The sequence below is a fragment of the Chiloscyllium plagiosum genome, chromosome 16 (assembly GCF_004010195.1).
Source record: "Chiloscyllium plagiosum isolate BGI_BamShark_2017 chromosome 16, ASM401019v2, whole genome shotgun sequence".
In the NCBI taxonomy this organism is placed as follows: domain Eukaryota; kingdom Metazoa; phylum Chordata; class Chondrichthyes; order Orectolobiformes; family Hemiscylliidae; genus Chiloscyllium; species Chiloscyllium plagiosum.
In genome coordinates this window covers 49,239,898-49,262,601 of record NC_057725.1, presented here as the reverse complement: position 1 = coordinate 49,262,601, position 22,704 = coordinate 49,239,898, and the positions used below count along the sequence as shown (strand labels likewise).

Genomic DNA, 22,704 nt, shown 5'->3' with positions numbered 1-22,704 from the left:
TGAAAATGTGTTGCTGGAAAAGCGCAGCAGGTCAGGCAGCATCCAAGGAGCAGGAGAATCAACGTTTCGGGCATGAGCCCTTCTTCAAGAATAGGTCCTGAAAAAGGGCTCATGCCCGAAATGTCGATTCTCCTGCTCTTGGATGCTGCCTGACCTGCTGTGCTTTTCCAGCAACACATTTTCAGCTCCGATTTTCCCCTTGAATCAAGTTGCATCTTACTGTGTGCTATTTTTACACAAGTCACCAAATTTCAACTTTATATCTGAAGTACTTAAAGAATCACTTGCATTTGAATATTCAGTTCTTCCCCAAGAAATGAAAGCCAATCTGTGGGGAGACTTCCTCTTCAGAATTTGTCTTAAATACATGACCTAACTGTCTCACCTGGTGCCGTCTCACTTATCTCAGAATCAACACGCTGCCTCTGGCCTTGAGAATAATGTCTCTCCAATATTTTAAAGTGACCTTCTTCCAAATCTGAAATTGGTCTATGAATGAAATTATGGGCTTCACCACAGGAGAAATGGAAGTGAGGGGAGAAAGCAATCCAAGAAAATCTTGGCTCCCAGTTGGCTCCCATTTCCATGGGAACTTTTCAATAATAATAGGTGAGGTTCTGCTATAAATGAGTTCATGAAATTACCTAACCATCCACAATTAATATGCATTGTAGTATGATTGGTTTTTTTTTGATCTGCAGATCACCTGCTGATGTCAATCCACGTACAACCTCGAAAGAAATCCATTGGCCGACAACGCCTCTCAGTGCGCAGGGCACGGTTGTAACTCACCGGCTGCCTGGTATGTTATTCTCACCATCCTTTACTGATGGAGGCTGAAATTGGGACTGGACAATAGGAGACCATATGGCCAAACTTCTGAATGCATATTCTTCAACTTTGGCATTGTCGAGCCTTCTGTTTGGTAAAATAATCAGGTGGAAAATTATGCCTATGGTTTCCCAGTCCATGCATAATGCTTCCCGATATAAGTCTGCATTCAGAATATTAGCTATTGGCTACCTGGAACTTGGCTACTTTAAAACTCTTGGCTGTACTGCATGCACTGAGTATATTAGATTTGCTGTACCATGTACCTGATAGTTACACCAAGGTGACTATGATTTTCTGCTGTAATCATGTACACGTTATGCTGAAAAAAAAAATTAATTTTGAAATAAAGCCAATTATGCATAGCTTTAATTTCTAGAAATGATTTTGAACATAATTACTTAATTTGTTTGCCATTAAACTTACCTACTGAACCACCAAATGCTAAATCACCCGTCCCTATCTGTATTATAAACTGTTACTAATAATTAGACAATAAAAACAAATTATTTCCTAGTTGTTGATGTCATGTTTAACTCTAAAATGAGCATCCATCCCTTATATTCACTCCATCTTTAAGATTACCCGTTTCAAGCTCAGTGACATTTCCTGACTAAGTCTCACTTTCAGCTTGTCTGAAACCATCATGCATGCCTTTGTAACCTCAAGACCCGATTATTCCAATATATTCCTAGCCATTATTATGATCGCAGCTGATTTTATTATTAGACAAATCAGATCCCAGACTGAATTTTCACTTGATAGATCATAATTTGTTTGTTTTTGTTAAATAATTGGACTTGTACTGAATCACAAGCACAATAATGCTGCAGATCTGATTTTATCAATAAAACAAGTTTATTACACAAAAGAAATGAAGATAAAATAGAATAAACCAAGCTATTTACAATAGCACAATTTGAAAAAGTTCAAAACATGTATAACAATGCTATATTCCACCTATCCCAAAAGCATTCCTTTACAGTACTGATATACCAGAGAGAATTCCCTTCTCTATCATGTACATAGGTTTGAGTTAACTATTGCTTTTAATTCCTCGTCTTCGGAGTTTGATAGTCTTCTAACTGAAAGCAAGCTAATACTTTTCAATGTTTACTCTGCTCATAAAACTCTTCCAGTTTGAACAAATTCCCATTACACTTCATGAATCTCTCTCTGATATTGGTATTTTAAAAGAGCCTCCCGAAATACTGACAAGTTAATCATTAAACCCGCTCAGACACACAAACCAAAACATACATATCACTAGTTCAAAATCAAAAGTCTAAAATATATGATATTAAAAATATTTAAATCATACCCTACTTTGCCATATCTTCCAACATTCTATCTCTATAAGCGTAAAGTCTTGAAATCTCTGCTGTCTTCTGAACACTAAGTGCAGTTCAATCATCTGCCGTTTTGCTCACTGACCTATAATGGCTCCTGGTTAAAATTTCTCCTCCTTGCTTTCAAGTCACTCCATGTTCTCACTCCTCCCTAAGTCTGTAGACTCTTCCAGATCCATGTACCCTCCCAGATATCTGTGCTCATCTAATTCCAATCTCTTGAGCATCCTGTATTTAATCACTCTGCCATCTGTAAACATGCCTTCAGTTGCCTAGCCATAAACGCTGAATCTTTCTACTTAAACATTACCATCTCTTAACTTCTTTTTTTTGCCCTTCTTTAAGATCCTCTTTAAAACCAATTCTTTGATCAAAGCTTTTGGCCATCTGCCCTAATATCACTTTGTGTGGCTCACCATCCAACCTTGGTTCTTGAGAAGCATGTTTTTTTGTGTTAAGGGTGCTATGTAAATTCAATTTGTTGTTGTAAAATACACAGCTTGACATCAGTGCTATTTAAAGATTTGATCTTGTTGGTATTATTTAATTAAAGATTTATCTGGGGCACATCGGCTTTCAGGGTGCAGTTCTCCTCTAGATCCCTAGTTGGGTCTCACAGTGGTTTTTTATGCCTCTGTTGGCCAGTCCACCCTTACAGGTTTGGCTTCAGTCTCTCTGCTTCTCTTACTCTCTCTCTATTCTTCCCTTCATTTCCTATCAATGCTTTCCCACCAGATTTTATTTCACTCGTCCCCAAACCCAATGCTTGTTCCAATCTTAGTTGTGTCTTTTCACTGCTTTCTCAGCTGTATTAGATTTTGAAGGCATTTGATTTAAAATGCAGTCAGCACTTCCAAAATGCTTGCTGATTAGGAACAGGCATTTGCTTGTGCTTCTTTAGTTGAAGAGGAGACTGCACAGAGAGTAGGATGTGAGACAAAGTGACGTTAAGAAAAAGGAGAGAAAAGCGGAACAGAGGAGAATAAAGCACAATAGAAGACCAAGGTATAGAGGCTTAGGGAGACTGGGCTTCTCCTTCTCACTGCCTACCCTCGAGGTGAACAAATCTGTGATGAGGAAAGTGCATGCAAAAGCAAAGGGAGAGGAGGAAAATGATATTGGGAATCAGCAGGATATTCAAAGGGCAAGGGATATACGAAGCCATAGGAGAAAAGAGGTCACAGGAAGGCATGGGGTAATGGATAGACAAAGGAGGTGGAGTTCGAGCAACAAAGTTATTAATCTTTCCCAAAACATCGTGCTTAATTCACTTTAGTCTGGCTGCTGCCTTTTTGACAGTGTAAGTGTAACAAACCTTTGTGGGACTTTAACATTACCCATCAGCACCAATCAGTTTCTAAATGTGTGATGTTGATACCCAGCTCCACCTTCCTATTACTTCCTTTCCCAATAGCAATTAGCTGTGTCAGGCTGCGAGTCAGAAAATAGTCTAGATCAATGTGAGACCACTGTTTTTGGTTCCCTACTGTAAAATCCCATCTGTCTCTCAATCCTTTCAGTCATTTGCTTGAGCTGAAACAGTCCTTGTAAAGCTGTCCTTGGTGTGAAAGATTAAGAGAAATTGAAGGGATATAATTGATGGGGATGAGGTGGGGCTGAGAGCTGCGAGGCCGCAATGATCATTACCGGGATTTAGAGATTGAAGCCCTCAGCATGACCCTTCCCACCATTCCACACCAATCACTTCATTCCCACCATTCCACACCAATCACTTCATTCCCACCATTCCACACCAATCACTTCGTTCCCATCATTCCACACCAATCACTTCTCGACACTGAAAAGAGAGTTTGAAGCTGGAGAGAGAGAAACAAGAAGAAGTGATTCTGGGATTCATTTCCTCGAACAATCTCAACCATTAGAGTGAAACATATATGAAAATAGCAACCCCAACTGTTTACTCCATTTTGCATAACAATCAATCCATGGTCTCTGAATGCAGTGGTTCACATAGAATAAATCATTGTCCTGATTTTCTGCTGTGTTGGTGGAACAGTAATCAAGATGATGCAGGAAAGCAGCAGACAAATTATACATTCACTCCAAAATCTGCACTGAATTCAAATTCATTTAACCCTTGTAGAAGCACTAAAATAGATGTAAGAGCTGACATAAAGACATACATGGAGTGTACAGATGGGTAGCAGAATTACCTTTTATCTTGAGGTTCAGGAGCTGACACTTAACCTACACAGGCTGTACTGTAAAAGGAGGGTGTGAATCATTTTTGTTTACTTTGTATGAATTGAAATGAATTTGACCTTACAATGCTCTTTCCTGAAGCACTCTAGTGTGAAATGCTTTAATTCTGCCAGTTGGAATTTTATGACTAGAGTTTTAATCATTGATAAACTGCCTCACTTTTTTATGTTACAAATATTTTCTTTCTATTTGCAGTTGATATACCTTCTCCTGCTTCTCCTGTGTCCCACTCCCCTCGACCACTTAGTCTCTGCTACACCCTTCTATGTGAAGTACTGTGCTGTCCTGTTAACTCTACATATCCACCTGCTAGTAGCATCCTGCCAGTGACTACCAACCCATTGACCCCTTCATCAACCAGCACTAACCATTCCACTGCTGGTAAGTGGAGATGCCTTTCCCTCCTCAGGAATGGCACATCCTTTTCTTTTATGTGATGCACAATTTAAAGAAAATGAAAACACCAGTGTTCTTTTATAAAATATTCTTGGTGATTCCAGATCAAGCTGGCATATCCTTCACCAGCAATATCAAAGCCAAGTCTTCAATAAACGAGAATGCGAACAGCTACAACAGCGGGCAGACATCTTCCAGGGATGTGGTTAGCACCTCCAGATCCAGCTCAAACAGTTACAGTCCCTTACCACAGATCACCAACATCCATGGCAAATCAAAGTTCCCTCCTCGTTATGCCAGTACACAAAACAAACTGCCCAGTTTGCCCGCAAGAAGACAAAGAAGCACTGAACAAATGGACACTACAAACAACAACAACCCAGACTGTGAGTTATATACACACTGATGTCATGCATGCTCAGCTATTTCTGAGATACCCGACTATGACGTACATTAGCGCAGAAAGTCTATGTTGCAGGGAAATAAATAACTATTCAGTCAAGTGCAACTATGGGTTTGTAGCATGTAGTTTGATTCAATGTAACTTTCTGCAGTTTTGATTCAGTTCAGCACGAGTATGGGCTACAATTCAAAATAGCTTCAAATCGGGACTAATTGGCACAAAACTGCAATCACAGAGGGAGAGGTCAGGATGGTTGCCATGGAAAATGGGAAAATGACACATTGATGTAGGAGGATGAAACTGACACTGAGATGCATTGTTTGGATAGGGCAGAAAGAGCAACAATTGGGCTGCAGTTGATAATGACATTGGGTACCTGAACTGAGGAAGTGATTCATTTAGAGCACATGCTTCTTCTGCTGCTGATGACGTGGTGAGGTGGAACTGAGTGACAAGGGTGGCTTTAATTGATTTGATGATCTTTGCAGCGGTCAGGAGTCTGAAATAGGATAGTTTGTAAATGTGTGAAAGAAACAGTTCTGTGCCTTCTTAGCAATGTGACAGTAGGTAGTTGGAGGGGTGGTTTGCAAAGATCAAAAGTAAGTTAAGGGACAAGTTTATATTTAATTAATTATTATTTTATTCTTTTCATATTTTAATTTATTGAGGAAATATATATATCATATAAAAGATACTTAAACACAAACAACACTATACACACAACCTAAACATCCAACATACATTAGGGTACCAAAGACATACACATAACATTTGCAGTGCTGCATGTACTGATATTTTAAAATTATACACCGAGGCAATGTTTCTTTGTGGGAACTTTGTAACTATCCCATTTCTTCTCCCAAAGGGAAGAACACCACCTTGACTTCTATCCAGATCATTGAGGATGGCCTGGAGATCTCAGAGCAGTACTGTCTGAGCCAAGGATCCTGCAGGTAAGGAATATTAGCAGAGTCAGATGCTTGCTGTGTTAACTGTAGTACTGTCAGTGTTAAAGCAGGACAATACTGTGAAGAGAACTGTGTTCTCAGTCAGGATACTAGACCGGACTGTTCACAGTTTGGGGAATCAGATCTATATGTTGAGAAGAGGACAAGGGAAACAATTTGAGCTGAAGTACAAGACTTCTATTTGCACAAATCAAAAATGCTGGAAATCACAGCAGGTCAGGCAGCATCCCTGGAGAGAGAGCAAGCTAACATTTCAAGTCTGGATGACTCTTCATCAGAGCTGATGTGAAGTGATGAAGAGTCATCTAGACTCAAAACACTAACTTACTGTCTCTCCATGGATGCTGCCTGACCCTCCGTGATCTCCAGCATTTTTTATTTTTAGTACAGATTCCAGCATTTGCAATAATTTGCTCCGATATATACACAATCTGTATGCAGCATGTCTGATGAAATATATATGGACACAGGAGGACTGGTGTGACATATTCAATTGGTGTCCTATATGCAGGATGAGTTCTCAGTCAGGCTACAAGAGAAGTATTTGATAGATAAACTTTTACTTCATCAGTCAAATGTGCACAGTGACAGTGTGAACTTGCTTAAGATGCCTTTAATGCACAGACTGAGTATGTATATTAAATCAGATTCAGTAACTGGACTTGGGTGGTGCACTGACTATTGTACCTACTCCAGCTGCAAAATAGCAGCCCTAGGTATGTCATTTATTGGTGTTTCTATATTTATATTTATCAGGGGATGTGAACTGGATCAATACTACTCTATATAAATGATTCGGAGATGCCAGTGTTGGACTGGGGTGTACAAAGTTAAAAATCACACAACACCAGGTTATAGTCCAACAGGTTTAATTGGAAGCACACTAGCTTTCGGAGCGATGCTCCTTCATCAGGTGATTGTCACCTGATGAAGGAGCGTCGCTCCGAAAGCTAGTGTGCTTCCAATTAAACCTGTTGGACTATAACCTGGTGTTGTGTGATTTTTAACTCTATATACACTTAGTTAATGAAGAATGCTGAATGAATTTCCTTATTAATTTGCAGATTGAATGAATTAGTACAATACAGCAATATTTAAATTAAACAAATAACTGTGGATGCTGGAGATCTGAAACAAACCTGAACAAAAATTGCTGGAGAAACTCAGCAGACCAGGAGAGGGAAATGGAGTTAATGTTTCAAGTCCTCTGAAAAAGGGTCACAGAAGATTCAAAATGTTAACAATATTCAAGCTAGGACAATAGATAATTTAATATGAATGTTCTGTGCCTTTTTAAAATAATTCTATCAGTGTCAAGATATCTGTGCTGTGGCATTATTGAAATATTTGTTTTTTTTAGAAAATGTGCACTAACCAGAGACCAGAAGAAAGTTACAGTTTTATCTCAGAAATTAATTGGTGAAATGTTTTGAAAGATTAAGCTCAGGTCAATTTTATTAATGCATTGAAGCCAGTATCTGTAATGGGTAAAGATTGAGAAGATTAATTTAAGCCCAAAAATAGCATATAAGTAAGAAAAGGAACCAAAAATCATTGTTCCAGAAATTTGCTCCTAGGTTTGGAAATGAGGTAAGATAGAAATGCATTTGTGTAATCAGTTGGTTTCTATAGTGGTTATAGTATTATTAATCCTATAATTATATATTTTATGAAATGTTTATAGACAAGTGACAAAACTGTGATTGTAAGAGAGGAGTAGCATTGTCTGCAGCTGCCATCATCTGTTTGAACACTAACTGTTTTCTGCTCCTTTCTATAGCTCAGGGAATTATACATACTCCATTCCAGTCAGCAAGACCACACCCATAGATATCACCATCACTCTTCAAATGAAGTAAGTGAGTTGCTTTCTTGAACGTAGAGTTTCTGTTAATATATTTCTTGAGCTCACTTTAAAGTTCAACAAAATTCTTTAGCTTAATTTTCAGGGAAAATGCATTGCTCCTTACCTATCAGTAGTATTTCAACAAAATGATTAATCTAAACATAAGCCAAAATAGTATCAATTCTTAAGGTATTTAACAGAATTACACAAGCAAGGTATCCATTGATTTGATTTGATTTATTATTGTCACATGTACCGAGATGTAGTGAGAAGTGTTGTTTTGCAAGCTCTACAGGCGATTGTACCATACAAATTGCACCAGGGTAACAAAACAGAGTGCAGAATGCAGTGTGCAGAGAGACAGATCAACATTAGTATTTGAGAGGTTTGTACAAAAGTCTGATAACTGCAGAGAAAGAGCTGTTCTTGAATCTGGTCGTATGTGTGTTCAAACGTTTATATCTTCTGCCTGATGGAAGAGGGTGGAAGAGAATACAACTGGGGTGGGAGGGGGTCTTCGATTATGTTGGTTGCTTTCCTGCGGCAGCAGTAAGTATAGATAGAGTCAATGGATGGAAGGCTGATTTTTGTGATGGACTGGGCTGGAATGACTCTCTGTAATTTCTTGTGGTCTTGGGAAGAATGGTTGCCATACCAAGCTGTAATGCATCCACATAGAATGCTTTCTATGGTGCATCTATGAATATTGGCGAGTGTCTTTATGGATATGCCGTGACATGACAAGACGGACATCCTGCTCCTTTCCATAAGTTGTGCACATAGTTAACCAGCAATCCCCACTGGTTTACCAATCAGGCGATGATTATTTTTTCCCTTCCCCAACTCAGGGGTGTTGACATCAATTGAAATCCCCTGCTGATTCCCTGGCTGTGATGAGCCACTCAATAGTTGCCTGGCATTTATCCTGAAGTGCTGAAAAGACCAGGCAAGGGATTTGTGCACTACTGACATTCAATATATGGCTACCATTGGACACTGGGGAAGAATTACAGGATTTGAAATAGACCGATGAAGCGTCCATTTGCAAAAACGTGTCTAAACAAATCGATAAATAAAGACCAAACAGGCTTCTCTCCATTGATATGATACAATCAATCCTTGTATGTTTGAGGTTTTCCAAAAATTAGTTGAGGTTTGGTTATTTGTAATGAAGAAACAAGCAAGGTATTAATGTTATATTCTGTTTAATTGTGGTCAGTAATCAAATCATCTAGTAGGGTCTAACAGGAATACCTGAAACCAAATGGAATTGAGGAACAGATGATGGGTACATGTTAACTCGGGGATAATTGGATGAGAACCTGAAATGTATGTGGAACTGGGTGTGGGGGAAACAAGTAATGTTGAGGATTTTGTGATGTGTGAGTTGAGATAAAACTATAAAAGTTTTAAGCCCTGGTGTCTATCAGATACTAGAAACACATCCTGTAAACCTTTGTATGTGACTATATTTCTGCTGTCAATTGAGATTTGCCATATGGCTGAAGGCCAAATGTAAGGTCATGGGTTTATGGTTTATTGATTTAAGTCTTGCAATTAAAGTTAAATTGAATGCTTCAGATCTTAGATCATCAGGACCATTTTAAAGATTACCTCTACAATAGCCTAGTTCACAAGTGTAAAATCATGCCTGAGCAATCTCTTTGACTGTTTTGAAAAAAGTGACAATTTAAGTGTTCTATAGTAAACAGATCGAAAAATTTTCTATTGACTTCCAAAAGGATTTTGGAAGGATTTACACATGAAAATCTGAATTAAATTCAAAATGTGGGGGTTAGGATAAACCATGAGAATTGACAAGAAATCATCTAAAAGAATGGAATTGAGTCATGAGAAGAAATATGTCAGAGTAAAGTCATTTCCATTGGGGAAGACTCATCATATTAAGTGGGTGAGGTATGTAAGTGGTCAGTAGCAGCCCTTACACAGAATCAGGGACCCCTGGGCATGGAAATTCCAGAAAGCAAACATGGCAATGTTTGAAAAATTGAAATTTTAAAACTGGGGAGCTGCTTACCCAATTGTCAATGTCTCAGTGAGCTCAGGCTGATTGGAGAATGGAACTTTGGTGTGTGTTTGGACACAATTTTAGATGAGCTTAAGTTTATGAGGGTGATAACTTGGAGGGGCAAACATGGTTGCATTTGAATAGTCAAAATAATGGCTAAGAATTTCACCAGGAATAACTGATCTGTGGCAATAGTAGAGTCTGAGGTGGAATTAGTGATGGTGTGCATATATGGTCTGTAGCTCATCTCCAGGTCAACATTGAAATCAGTCTCATTCATCTTCAGACAATTACCAAGGAGGAGGTTTAAACTGAGAGGTAGTGAATGGAGTTTGTGGCACAAACCAAAGACAATGCCATATGGTCAATAACTCCTCATTTGGCTCAGTGTCAAATTTGACTGATGATGCTCATGTGGGACTTGGAGGCATTTTGCGACTTAATGATGCTATATATACACACAATTGTTTTGAGGGTGTTGTCAATGGGCATCATTGCCCTCAGTCCTGTCCTCTTTTGCATCCAAATATGGATTTCCTCATCACAGACACTGGACATGATTGGGAGACATGATTGTAGAAATCCCACTGCTGCTTTGGTGGACATGACCTACCTCAGCACAAACCATGAATTGAATATTCTGGCTGGTATGCTTTCTGACATTTTCATTCATAAGCAATTAGGAGAGCTAATTAGGAACTTTTCAAAAAGTAACATCCACCCTGATCTTCCGAGGATCCCAGTGTACTCACCATGAACCCACTGTGTTGCTCTTACTCCTCTTGAGTGAGAAGTTATCACACAGGCTGTCAATGTACAGCTGTCAATAAGCAAATATGTCAATGTAAACTCCAGACAGTGGAAGTGAAGGATCTAAGTCGCTATGAGGTTTTTCCTAACTTGTTTTTGTTGTTTGTAAATTTTCATTTTCTCTGGGTGGGATGGGGAATGGTGGGAGGGCCAATATGAATATGCATGTTTCTGCTCATCATGTTGAGATATGTCGGTGTGAATGTTGTGTTTTTTTGGACTCATTGTTCATCTCTGTCTGCATTATGGATATTATTGGGCTGGATTTCTCAAATTGTTTTTTTACCAACGAAGAGAGCTGGACATTTCTGAGAGGAGATTCCATACCTGACTCCTTCAGGAATCTGGAGGTGGACTTCCATTCTGACTTCTGGTATAGCACAGAGCCATTGGAGAAAGAGAAACCACACCCCATTTTCACAGCCTGACAGCCATTTTGACAACTGCTATCAATAACAAGTCCATAAGGGTAACTGTGAGATTAGGCTGCTGGGAGAGCAGGGGATGCCAGATGGGAAGAGGGTCGGATGCCAGGTAAGTATGGTCCAGCTAGGTAGGGATAAGGTGCCAGGGATTAGGATGCCAGATAGATTGGGTGTAATGTCAAATAAGGAGTGTGCTAGCTGGATATGGTGACAGCTGATGAGGATTAAGGTGCCAGAATTAGAATCTCTGATGGGTAGCTCGTAGGGAACCAGTTAAAGTAAGTGCCAATTGGGAAGGGTGCTGGGATACCAAGTGAGCAGGGTGCAAGGTGACAGGCAGAACGGGTAAGTGATGCAGTGTTTAGGTTGGGTGCTTAGGAGAAATTGGTTCTGGTGGGTGAGAATGGGGCGGAGAGGGTGGTGTTGGGTTTAGAGGATTTCAGATCCAGCAGCAGGGGTTCCAGGTTGGATCCAGTGAAAGGTTTTCTGTGCGAGCAAAGTGAGGTCGGGTCTGGAGCAGGTGAAGCCAGTTTGTGTCCATGGAGCTGTCAGGTCACAGTCTGAGGGAGGTGTGGTTAAGGATGTGTGAGCTAAGTATGGATCAGTTGAATAGTTACTCAGAGATTAGACTCTGTACTTTCTTTGAGTGACTATTTGCTTAATTTTTTTGGAATGCTTTGGATTCTCTGATTTTAAGTGGAGACCATGAGGGAGTTCCTTGTGCTCAGGAGTCCCCTAGTGGACTCATCAATTTCTCAGGCAATTCCTTCTGAGACATCTCTGATGGGAATTCTGCAGGGTCTTCAAGGCTAACTCCCACCTGTGCCTCCTGAAGTATTCATGTCTTTTCTATACTATAATGTCCAGATTTGGACACAAAAGTCCAGCTGAGGCCAAGTTAGTGTTTGTAAAGGTTCATCATAGGTTTGCATTCTATGCCACTGTTTATAAAGTTCAGGATGTCAACGATCTTCTGAACCACTTTATCAACATCCTGAAGCTGCATGGGTGAAATTCAAGCCCCCTGGTCCCAAAGTGGAGTATACCAAAGTAGCTCACTCCTTCCTGTTGGCCTTACCATTTTACCTTTTTTCTTCTATAGGACCTCAGTGCCTCTGGCCGTTTACCTGTGCAGTGTCAACTACGGCAATTTATGCGGGAGTATCTCAAATACGGACTTGAAAACTGAGACATCAGTCACCCAGGTAGAACCTAAACACTGCAATATATATGATATTTTTTAGCTTTTATTTTTCCCATCATTTCAAAATATTGTTCTATTTTTAGCCATCCCAAGAGTGTGTGAGTAAACTTTTCTTGAAATGTGATTCTTTATTAAGTTGTTGGGACTGGCATATCTTCAAAGTGGCTTTTGTGTCTTTATTCTTAAGGAATTCCAACACCAAAGTCTTTCTTCGTTCAGTTTTCGTGACATTCCGCTGAAGAACTTAGTGGACATTCATTCCCTGGAGGAATCTTGCCTAGATTCCTGATTTAAGATCCATTTCTTCACAGATTTCACATCAAGAACTTGAATGATTCCTCCTCCATTAGGTAATGATCAAGGAGCCTAGCTGAACTCCATTTCCTTCAGATAGCCCACACAGGAAGCTGCCTGAGCTTCATCTCCTTGAGGTATCCATCCCAGAATGCTAGCTGAAGTGCCATCACCTTGAATTATTCACTGATGAAGCTAGCGGTGCCATCTAGAGTTGCGCTCTCCCAAGTGTTGCACCATCTTCAGGCATCCCCGCTCCAAGAGTCTTCCTGAATGGTTTTGCCTTGAAGTGTCTCATCTAAGTCCCTGACGCATCAAGAATTACATTTCTGAAGTTGAGCTGAGTTCCATTTCCTCCACTTGTCCTACATGGAGCCACTTAACCCCAATCATAGGCTTGCTGAAAGAATGCCTGTGCCAAGTTACTTACAATCATCAGCAATTTGTTATGGTCATGAATAACAATACATTTTGGATAAATTATCCAAGTTAAAATTATAAAATTTTTTGAGCTTTTGTTAGCATTTCAACACACAAGAATGCAGATTACTTTGCTCTTGCCAGTTTTTAAGCACAAATGTTGCTGAACCTCATGAGTTTCTCCAGCAATTTCTGCTTTCATTTTGGTAGATGACATTATCTCATGGAAATAAATGACCCTATCAATAACAGGAGAATGATGCCAAAGTTTGGTCAGCGAATGCTTTCATAAAGAAGTCAACAATTCTGAATAAATAACTGATGCTAAAGAAAGGCAGAAGAATGCGGTATGAAATCCTCTTGGGGTTGACACTGTGTACTTACATTCCACTGTCCTCTCGCTACCGCAGGGAACAACACACAAGTGGCCATTGGTGGTTGCTCCATACTTTGATATCACCTATCACTTCCGAGTGGCTGATCCAGTGAGTATCAAGTGAATCTCTAACATGCAAGTAATCTGAAGGCCATTTTGCAATCTGTCATTCCTTTTCCCACACAATGTTTCTTCTCAATACATTTTCACCATTTTCAATCTGAAATCATTGAGCTTTCCCATGTTTAGTGAACTCTATAGCATGGTTTCTGTTTCTGTGAAGACTGAAAGGCATGGGCAAGTTGATTCAGAGGGCCTGTTTCCATGCTGTAAACATCTATGATTCTGGAACCAGATTGTTGATGGCATGCAAGATCTTTTCTTTGCCTAGCCCATCCAAATGATAATTGAAAACAATTTCCAGTGCATTATTTCTCTCTACATCCTCACTGGGTTGCATAGAGACTCATTGGACTATCCCTGACTTGTATCTCACTGGATTGGATATTACATATCCAAATAATGCCAGAAAATGCAGCATGATGATACCAACCTTCTGCCGTCTGTATGTTTAGTGACGTGCCGGAGAGTCAGTTAGTGGATGTCAGGCAGGAAGGATAGCACAGACCCATTGCACAAACCCTTCGCCTTGCTCTGTCCTAACCTTGCAGTTCTATGAATACACATGGATGCCAAAGTCAGCAACCTGCCTACCATTTTAAAATCATTCATTAGCAATCTGTAAAGCTGGTCAACAATCCAATCTGCAATTTTTCATTGCCCACTATATTTTTTGGGCATGGCTAAAGATAAAGGGTCAGTAGAAAAGACCAGCCACTGGGAACATGATTAAATGTATTGGCAGGAAGGTGGCAACATCTGAATGAGTTTTAACAACATGCTTTATTGTTTGGCACATTCAATGAATGGTAAAGACCAATTCTGGGAGTAGAGGGACTTTGCAAGTCTAGCTGTGACTGCAACATTACCCCGCTGCCACATCGCAGCTGGTACTACTGTATCAACTTGCTCCTTTTTGCAAATTTGTTGCTTGGAACACACAGGTGTGATTCATATTCCACTGTGAATGTGGCTGCAACAAAAATTTAAGACTGTAACAATTTATATTAACTCAATGTCAGAAGAGCTAACTATATTATAGTATCGAGAAACCGACATGAGAAACATGAAACCTGATAATAACTACAACGTTGTAAAGGAGCAAGGGGAAGGGTTTGTGCAAAGGAAGGAGTGAAGCCTCCTTCATGTCAGAACAGCTACTAACTGGCCACCTGGTGCTCCATTGAACATGCAGACTGTAAGGGCGGGTGGACCCTTCAGCTTCCAATCCATCTTCCCCACTCAACCAGAAGCTTAAAATTCAATCCATTGTTTCTCAGTGGAACTCTTTACCTCATTCAGCTCTTCACTTCCCCTACAGTCAAAAGACATCTAAACCTCAATTGGAATTTCAATTAAATTGGAGTCGTTTTATTGCTACATCCAGGTTTATCATAATCTTGGTGGTTGCAAGGAAATTGATATGATGGAAAAGATTGAAAGGAATTCTTTGTGGCTAGATTACTAACTACTCCAACAATGCATTTGTCCCTTGTGCCATTAAACTTTCACAATCCCAAGAGTAAAAGTCTCTGGTCAACTTGTGTAAACAATAGGCAAGCTTCAGGCATGTTAGAAAGTAACAATACCAGATCATTTCACCTTTCCCTGACTGGGTTTTATCTTTCTTGTAACACAAACCCTGGCAGAATGTCTCCAAGAAAAGAGTCCAAATTGCACAGGAATTTCATTCATCTTCTACTCGCTCTTTACAAGGTCAGCCAGGGTGCTGGGGTTGTCAAGAAAATCCTTCCACAGTTTCCTCCTGCTGTCAGATGGAAAATATTGACATCGAGAATGGTACAATTGGGTCCAGCAAGGAAGCAGACCAGATGCTGCCAAATACAGTCAAATTATTTTAAAAACTTTACATATGTAGCTAAAGATGACACAGAATGGGATGCCCGATTTTGGCATTTCTGAAAGCACGAATCCAAGTCACACTCTTAAAGGCTTGGCTACCCCCTGGCTCTCCATTGATGATCTCTAGCTTTGATAGTCTGGACTAGATTCCAAATTGCTGTTTCACTACACAACACACACTTTGTACATGATACAATCTCAACTGTATTGCATACATGTTGCTGTGACTATATAATGTGGAACAGACTACAACAATCTCTCTCCTTCACAGCAGAGCCAGGCTACATGCAACAGTGAGAGCACTTCCGCAGGAGAGACCTTCACACAATACAGCTTTCACTTCTACAGAGTCTGCAATTGAACAGGAAAGGGCTCCCAAGTGAGACAGACCACTCACTCTCCTCTTGAAGAGATGCAATGTCAGCGAGGAATCTTTTCTGGCCCAAGACAACAAAGTTATTCAGAATGACCAAAGGAGATGTTGGTGTGATTGGGAAGTTCTGTATGTCTCACACCCACAACCCTGCACTTACCACTTCGCCATCCTGCTGGGACAGGAGCTTTTACACTTTGCTGGTAGAGGGGGGGGGGGGGGGGGGGGGGGGGCAGTAGGGGGATGATATATGCTATGCAGTGCAGGTTATTGTAAAAGACACAATTTAGTGAAAAGATCGTCAAAGAAAATGATTTTGTGCTGCTTGTTGGTTTGGACCAAATGGCTCTTAGAGCTTCTGTAAGAAGTACACAATTTGAAATTGCATCCTGAAAGCCAAATTTGCCCAGCTATGCACTAAATAGGAGAGACTGCGTGGACGTTGTGTAACTAGCAGATATCCCTGCCCAATAATCACACAAAATTAAATAATTCCACACGCTGATGTTAAAAAATAATTTGTACTGATCGCTGGTGCCAAACATAGTTGCGCTGCCCTGAATAAGGAAGAAGCATTAGCTAAAAGTTGCTGTTCCAGCGCCTGGCTCACTATCCAGTGACTCCTCCCAGCTCCATCTCCCTACAGCTCCAAACTCTATCTGTGGCCAGAATTCAAATGAACTGCACTGACCTCCACTGTAAAATTGCTTATTAGCATTCACCATCCAAGCGATGGTCACTTGACTGAGGTACTAAGGAATACTGGTCCTACGGATTCACAGTCCAGAAGAATCCATATTCCAGGAAGACAAGGATAACTGGAAAGCTAACAAAATGAATGATAAGTGTGTATTGCTTAGCAGAGAGCACGTATGGAACTAAGAGTTATGGATGAGGGAAGAAGTACGAGTTGCTAGTTTGGCATTCAATCAGTCAGTCAGTAAACTGGTCGAGATATAATACTCACTAATACCCTTACACTAGAGAGGCAGGATTGAAAAATGCTCCAAATTGCTAATCCAGTCCCTACGAGACACAGATAAAAATACCTTTTAGGTTGCAAAGAGCTACATGAGTTACCAAAACAATTGTTGTGTGTAGTAGATTCAACAGTACTAAATGATACACTGCAATTACATCAAATGTTCTGGAGGATTGGGTCACTTATGTTGACAATGTAATTTCCTTCAAATTATCATGTGTTTTGTAGCCTTCCAAAGTTTCATGGATTACATCACTCATTGAAGCGTCTAATTATTTCCAGTTTGTAGCCCTAGATACATGACAAATGTTATTTGTATTATATTTATGAATGGAAACCCATCTCAAATTTAGAAATTGAGAATGTGCAGAATATTGCATAATTGTAGTGACCTGCAGAGTATGCAGGTGTCAGAAAGTATATGGGCTTCAGCACAACTCTGTCGATTGAAATTTATGCATGAATACTCAGACCAATTAAACTGACAGCTGGGTAGTGTTGAAAATTAGACATTGGCTTTTCATCTCTTGAACCCAAATTCAAACTGATGCGATGAAATCTCAGTCTTCTGGCTGGAATGTTTCAATCTGAAATGAATTTCAGCCATTTTGATCCAAGGGCAGGGCACCCAACAGATTTGAGGGAGCTTTTATCCTTATCTAACTGCTGCACTTGACTAAAGAGAACTTGATGCTAACACTGGATTCTGAATGTAGATAGTGTTCCAGATCCACAGCACTATCTCCCTCAATGAGCACAAATGTTCACAAAAGGCCATTCCCCAAATACTAAGTGGGTAGGAGGGAGTTGAGAAAGAATTCGCCCTTCACCTAATTTACTACTTCAAATGGCCTGCGAGAACAGTGTCTTCCTGCAGTTTCCATTTCCCAATGTGCTTGTAAAATCCATAAATTCCATAAATCCTCTTTGGATGAACAGATTTAACCTTCATTCGTAGGAATCTGGGATATCTTCATTTTAACTACTGTCTAAAGTGACTGTTGTAAATATTCCCTAATGTAAATGGTATTTTAAAAGAAAGGACGTCAGTTATTGTGTAATAACTCATGCGATACTATATCCAGTGCATATAATGTGACTGTTACTGAATCAGAAAGGATTAGCTTTAACTTTCCTTTATTGTAGCAAAGAATTTCTTAATTCCCATTATTAACTTTTTTACTTGGGGCCTAGTGACCTGTTTGCGTGTGAGAACATATGGTTTTTGAGTTCTTAGTATCATAATCTCAGCAGTAGGGATGCTACAGTTTGACTCAGAGAAAGGAAGTGCTTGTGTTGAGATACAAGTTAAAGCTGTGACACCTACCATGGGTATGCTCATCACTGGTTGGCCTTATACATAAATGTTGCCACTTGGGCAAGGTACTAAAGGACAACTGGCAGCCGAGGAACTCAGATCCCAGAAAAGAGAAAGCACCTTGAGGAAATTGGGAGAAAACTTTGAAAGGAGTGGGGCATGGATAAGTCATTGCTGGACAAAGAGCTGTTTTGTCCCCAGCAATTAACTTTCTCATTATTTGGATGGCCCCAGTAACTGACACAGCACCAGAGTATCGTGTCTGGTAACTTCCTTCATACCTGTACAACTTAACATAAATTCACATTCGAAATTTGCATAGAAAGTCTCTTGAAACGTTTTCAAGAAAACCAGATTGAATCAATCACAAGAGGTCAATCAACTGCTGAGAAAAGGTCAGATCATAAGGCATCACAATTAACACTAGCAGGTATCACTGCTCCCCACTGCTTAAAGTTCACAATAACTGTACATTTAAAAAGTCAATTGCTAAATATAATAGCTCAAAGCTCCCTGTAAATACCATGTATTTTAATTGCTGTTGCAATCATTTCTTAAAGCACTAATTTTTATTTTATTTTTACAATCATGTGTTAATCGCTGTACGTACATTAGATTTTTTTTTACCTGTCAATAGGATTTTCCTAATGTGTTTTTTTTTGCTGTGGGTTGTAAGCTAGGCTTACAGATGTTCCTGCTAGTTTTTTTTTTAACTTCAAAGGATTTGAGGTTCCTTGTATTATTGCAAATATATTTATTGCTCTTTACTGACTTTTGGACAGCTGACTGCTTTTGTTTATCTGGGTCTGATTAAAGACCCCTGGAGTAAATGCAAAGATTTCTTTCAATTGTGTTTGTCTCAATGAGAAGAAGGAAATAACAAGTGCAGGATAACATTGATAGTCTCCTTATAAAGTCCCTGAAATCCAAGCACCAGTGTTTTGTTGCATACTGGTGAAGGACAGAGGACAGATTTAAGTGAACTGATGACTTTTTCAAAATCACTGAAAAATGGCCAGGTTTCTCATTTTAAAAAAGTTACCCTTTTTATTCATTTTTAAAAGGCTTTTCTTTATCAAAATGCAACTCAATGATACTTTCATTGCAAACACTTATGTGTATGTCTCAATGGATCAAAAGGAATCTCCACTTAAAATCCCCTGTAAGAGAACATTTTTCCCCTAGAAATGAATGTTTCTATTTGTTTACTTACAATGTAATGAATCCATCTGCATTATGCTGCATAGAAGGCAAATTTCTAAGACAGTCAGTTCCTTCTGGAAAGGAGGTGAAACGTTAAAATTTATAATTCTACCTCCCCCACATCAAACTTTAGCTTTTTGCTAATCAAATCCAGAGTATTAATGATAGGATGGCACCATAATGCTAGCTAAGGTGGTTAATTATTTGAAAAAAAAATGTGGCTTATTGTATTATATACTCGAATTGTTTCACCCCTTCTTTTGCAACACTCTGAAACCTTTTTGACGAAACGCATTGTGACTGTTGAATATGTTCATTAGCTCTTACCAAATAGCACTGCAATTGTTAATATGCAATAAATATTTTTAAATAAAACATTCCTATGGTTCTTGGTACATTCAGCTGTCAATTATAGCGTGACATAACACATCACTAAGGGCTTTTTTTACATCTCTTGTTAAGAAAGACTTTAATTTGAAATATTAATTATGAAGTTGATTTGTATAATTTTTTACCTGGCATTTAACAATAAAGCATATTATTATCATCTCTGAATTTCTCTATTGATTTGCTTTCAGACTCTTGTATCCTTCAAATTTGCTTGTAATGCTTTGGTCCCTCAAAATTCAATCTACAGAATCCTTGCATTTTACAGGTGGTAAAGATAGTTGTCTTAGCTTCACTCCACACTCACCACCTCCCCCAGAACTTGGCAGCTCATGTTCTATCCTGTATTTAATATCACTTTTTTCTTCCATTTGCACTGACTCCCTTTCTTTATTGTTATTTTCAAAGTTCTTATCCTCGTCTTCAGATGGCCTCCTACTTCTATAATGTTCTTTAGCTGTAAATAAATCTGCTGCTTCTTCAATCATTAAGATGCTCTGTGTCATGATGTGGTAAAATATCGACTCAAGATTCTTTAATCACATCATTTATGTTAGAAGCCTTGGGTTTGAGAGAAGGCGATTAAACATGAGTCCAGGACACCTAAAATGCCCAGCAAAATCATCTGACCTGAAAATAGTCAAGTTCAACAGGAATTCATAAAAGAATGTCTAAATAATATGGCTGAAACTGGTTTCTGCCTTGAAACTGCACTATCCACACCTTGAAAAGGCTATCCAAAAATAAATACATGTACATTAAAATGCATCCAGTGGAGTGCGTAACTCACACATTGAGACTCTGGAGATGTTTTGACTAGGTGCTGCCCAGACCAAAGACTATTCGGTGAACCTTGGAACGTCCAGTGAAGGAATGGATCCTCACCTTCTTCCTTCTCTGTATGAAAGTATAATGAGAACTTTGACAATGGACCAGGTAAGTTTTGTTAACAATAGTAGTCCCCTTTACAACCAACCCCAGTATTCCCACATCAGATTTCCTATCAGATGCAAAACTATGATTATAAGCTGAAACCAAAAGAGAAAATGTTGGAAAATCTCAGCAGGTCTGGCAGCATCTGTAAGGAGAGAAAAGAGCTGACTTTTCGAGTCTAACTGACCCTTTGTCAAAGCTAAGGGGAGAAATAGGGAGGTATTTATATGAGGCTGAGGAGAGTCATGGCTCCAGAAGCAAAGGTAGCAATAAAGAGATGATAATGACAGTGCATAGATAGATTATAGGGAGATTAGGAGCTGTGAATGACCAAGGCTGAAGCCAGTGCTGTGTGACAAAATATGTGGGGGATGGGATGGAGGGATGGGAGAGGTGAAGCAGAGGCAAAATGGAAAACAGGGGAGAAGGGTAGCAAAGGAGGAAGCGGAGAGAAAAAGGTGATGACAGAGTGGAGAGCGAGAGAAAGAGACAGAGACAATCAAGAAATAAGAGGTATAGAACAGTGAAAAAAACAAAATAAATGAAATAAAATTCTGAAGTTGTTGAATTCAATGTTGAGACCAGCAGGCTGTAACGTGCCTCGTCGGAAGCTGAGATGCTGATCCTCCAGTTTGCATTGAGCTTCACTGGAACGTTGCAGCAGGCCAAGGACAGACATGTGGGTATGGGGGCAGGATTGTGTGTTGAAGTCCGGGACCTGACTGCGTACAGACCGAATTAGCAGGCCAATTCACCTGACCTACACATCTTTGGATTGTGGGAGGAAACCAGAGCACGCAGAGGAAACCCGTGCAGACATGGGGAGAGTGTCTAAATTCCACACAGGCAGTCGCTTGAGGCAGGAATCTAACCCAGGTCCCTGGCGCTTTGAGGCAGCAGTGCTAACCACTGAGCCACTGCGCTGCCCTTCAAGTTCCCCTCCAAGCCACATGCTATCCTAACTTGAAACTATACCACTGCTCCTTCACTGTTACAGGGTCAAAACCCTGGAATTCCATTCCTAACACCATTATTGATGTACATAACCCACTGAGAATACAACAGGTCAGGAAGGTGACTCACTGGTCTTCTCCATGGCAATTAGAGATGGACAAAATATAACAGTCCAACCACAAACTCCCATATGGCATGATTTTTATTAACATTTATAATCTGCAGTAAAATACAAATACTTCCCAACCATTTCAAACGTTGAAATGATTAGACTTCAGGTGGGTAGGACATTAGTTTTGCCCATTTACCTTTGCCTCATATGCAGACAGGGTGGTTATGAAGGAATTTAGCACACTTGCCTTCATTGCTTAGACCTTTGAGTATAGAAGTTAGAGAGACATGTTGAGGTTGTACAGAACATTGGTGAAGCCTCTTCTGGAGTACTGCATCCAGTCCTAGTCCCCCTGTTACAGGGAGGATATTATCAATCTGGACAGGGTTCAGAAAAGATTTACCAGGCTGTTGCCAGGAATAGAAAGTTTGAATTATAGGGAGTAGATAGGCTAGGACTTTTTTGTTTTAAAAACTGGAACATTAGCAGTTGAGAAGTGACCTTATAGAGGTTAAGATCATGAGGCGAATAGATAAGGTGAATGGTAGCTTCTTTTCTCTATGGTGGGGGCTTCAAGACTAGGGGGCATGTTTTTCAAGTGAGAAGAGAAAGATTTTAAAAAGAGAAATAATGCAAAACCCCTAACTCAAGCAATTCTATCTTTGATGTTCTCAGTTGATGCCACACTTAACCAAAGCTGTCTTAATATCAATGGCAGTTACTCATCTCTGGCATTCACCATTGATGTCCATGGTTAGACTAAAGCATAAACAAGGTCTGGAACAAAAGAAACTGAGCAATAATCTGCTGACTGATAATGCCATGCATCATTTGTTAGCAATGTCAACAAAATCACCCCATCATGTGGATGACAGTAAACTGATG

General features: G+C 39.7%; 1 protein-coding gene across 11 annotated transcripts in view; it reads left to right on the top strand.

The window, feature by feature from the left end:
* Positions 1–16,133, top strand: part of myrf (myelin regulatory factor) — a 230,023-nt gene extending 213,890 nt beyond the window's left edge. For 9 of the 11 annotated variants that reach the window (XM_043706036.1, XM_043706031.1, XM_043706034.1 and 6 more), the window contains 8 exons: positions 702–802; positions 4,599–4,784; positions 4,904–5,185; positions 6,068–6,155; positions 7,951–8,025; positions 12,383–12,485; positions 13,609–13,683; positions 15,829–16,133. In XM_043706036.1, coding sequence (XP_043561971.1) covers positions 702–802; positions 4,599–4,784; positions 4,904–5,185; positions 6,068–6,155; positions 7,951–8,025; positions 12,383–12,485; positions 13,609–13,683; positions 15,829–15,918 — 1,000 coding nt within the window. In that variant the 3' untranslated portion in view covers positions 15,919–16,133. Of the gene's footprint in view, positions 1–701; positions 803–4,598; positions 4,785–4,903; positions 5,186–6,067; positions 6,156–7,950; positions 8,026–12,382; positions 12,486–12,671; positions 13,157–13,608; positions 13,684–15,828 lie in introns of those variants that run through there. The other 2 variants (XM_043706033.1, XM_043706037.1) reach the window with 2 other exon arrangements.
* The last annotated feature ends 6,571 nt before the right edge of the window (positions 16,134–22,704 follow it).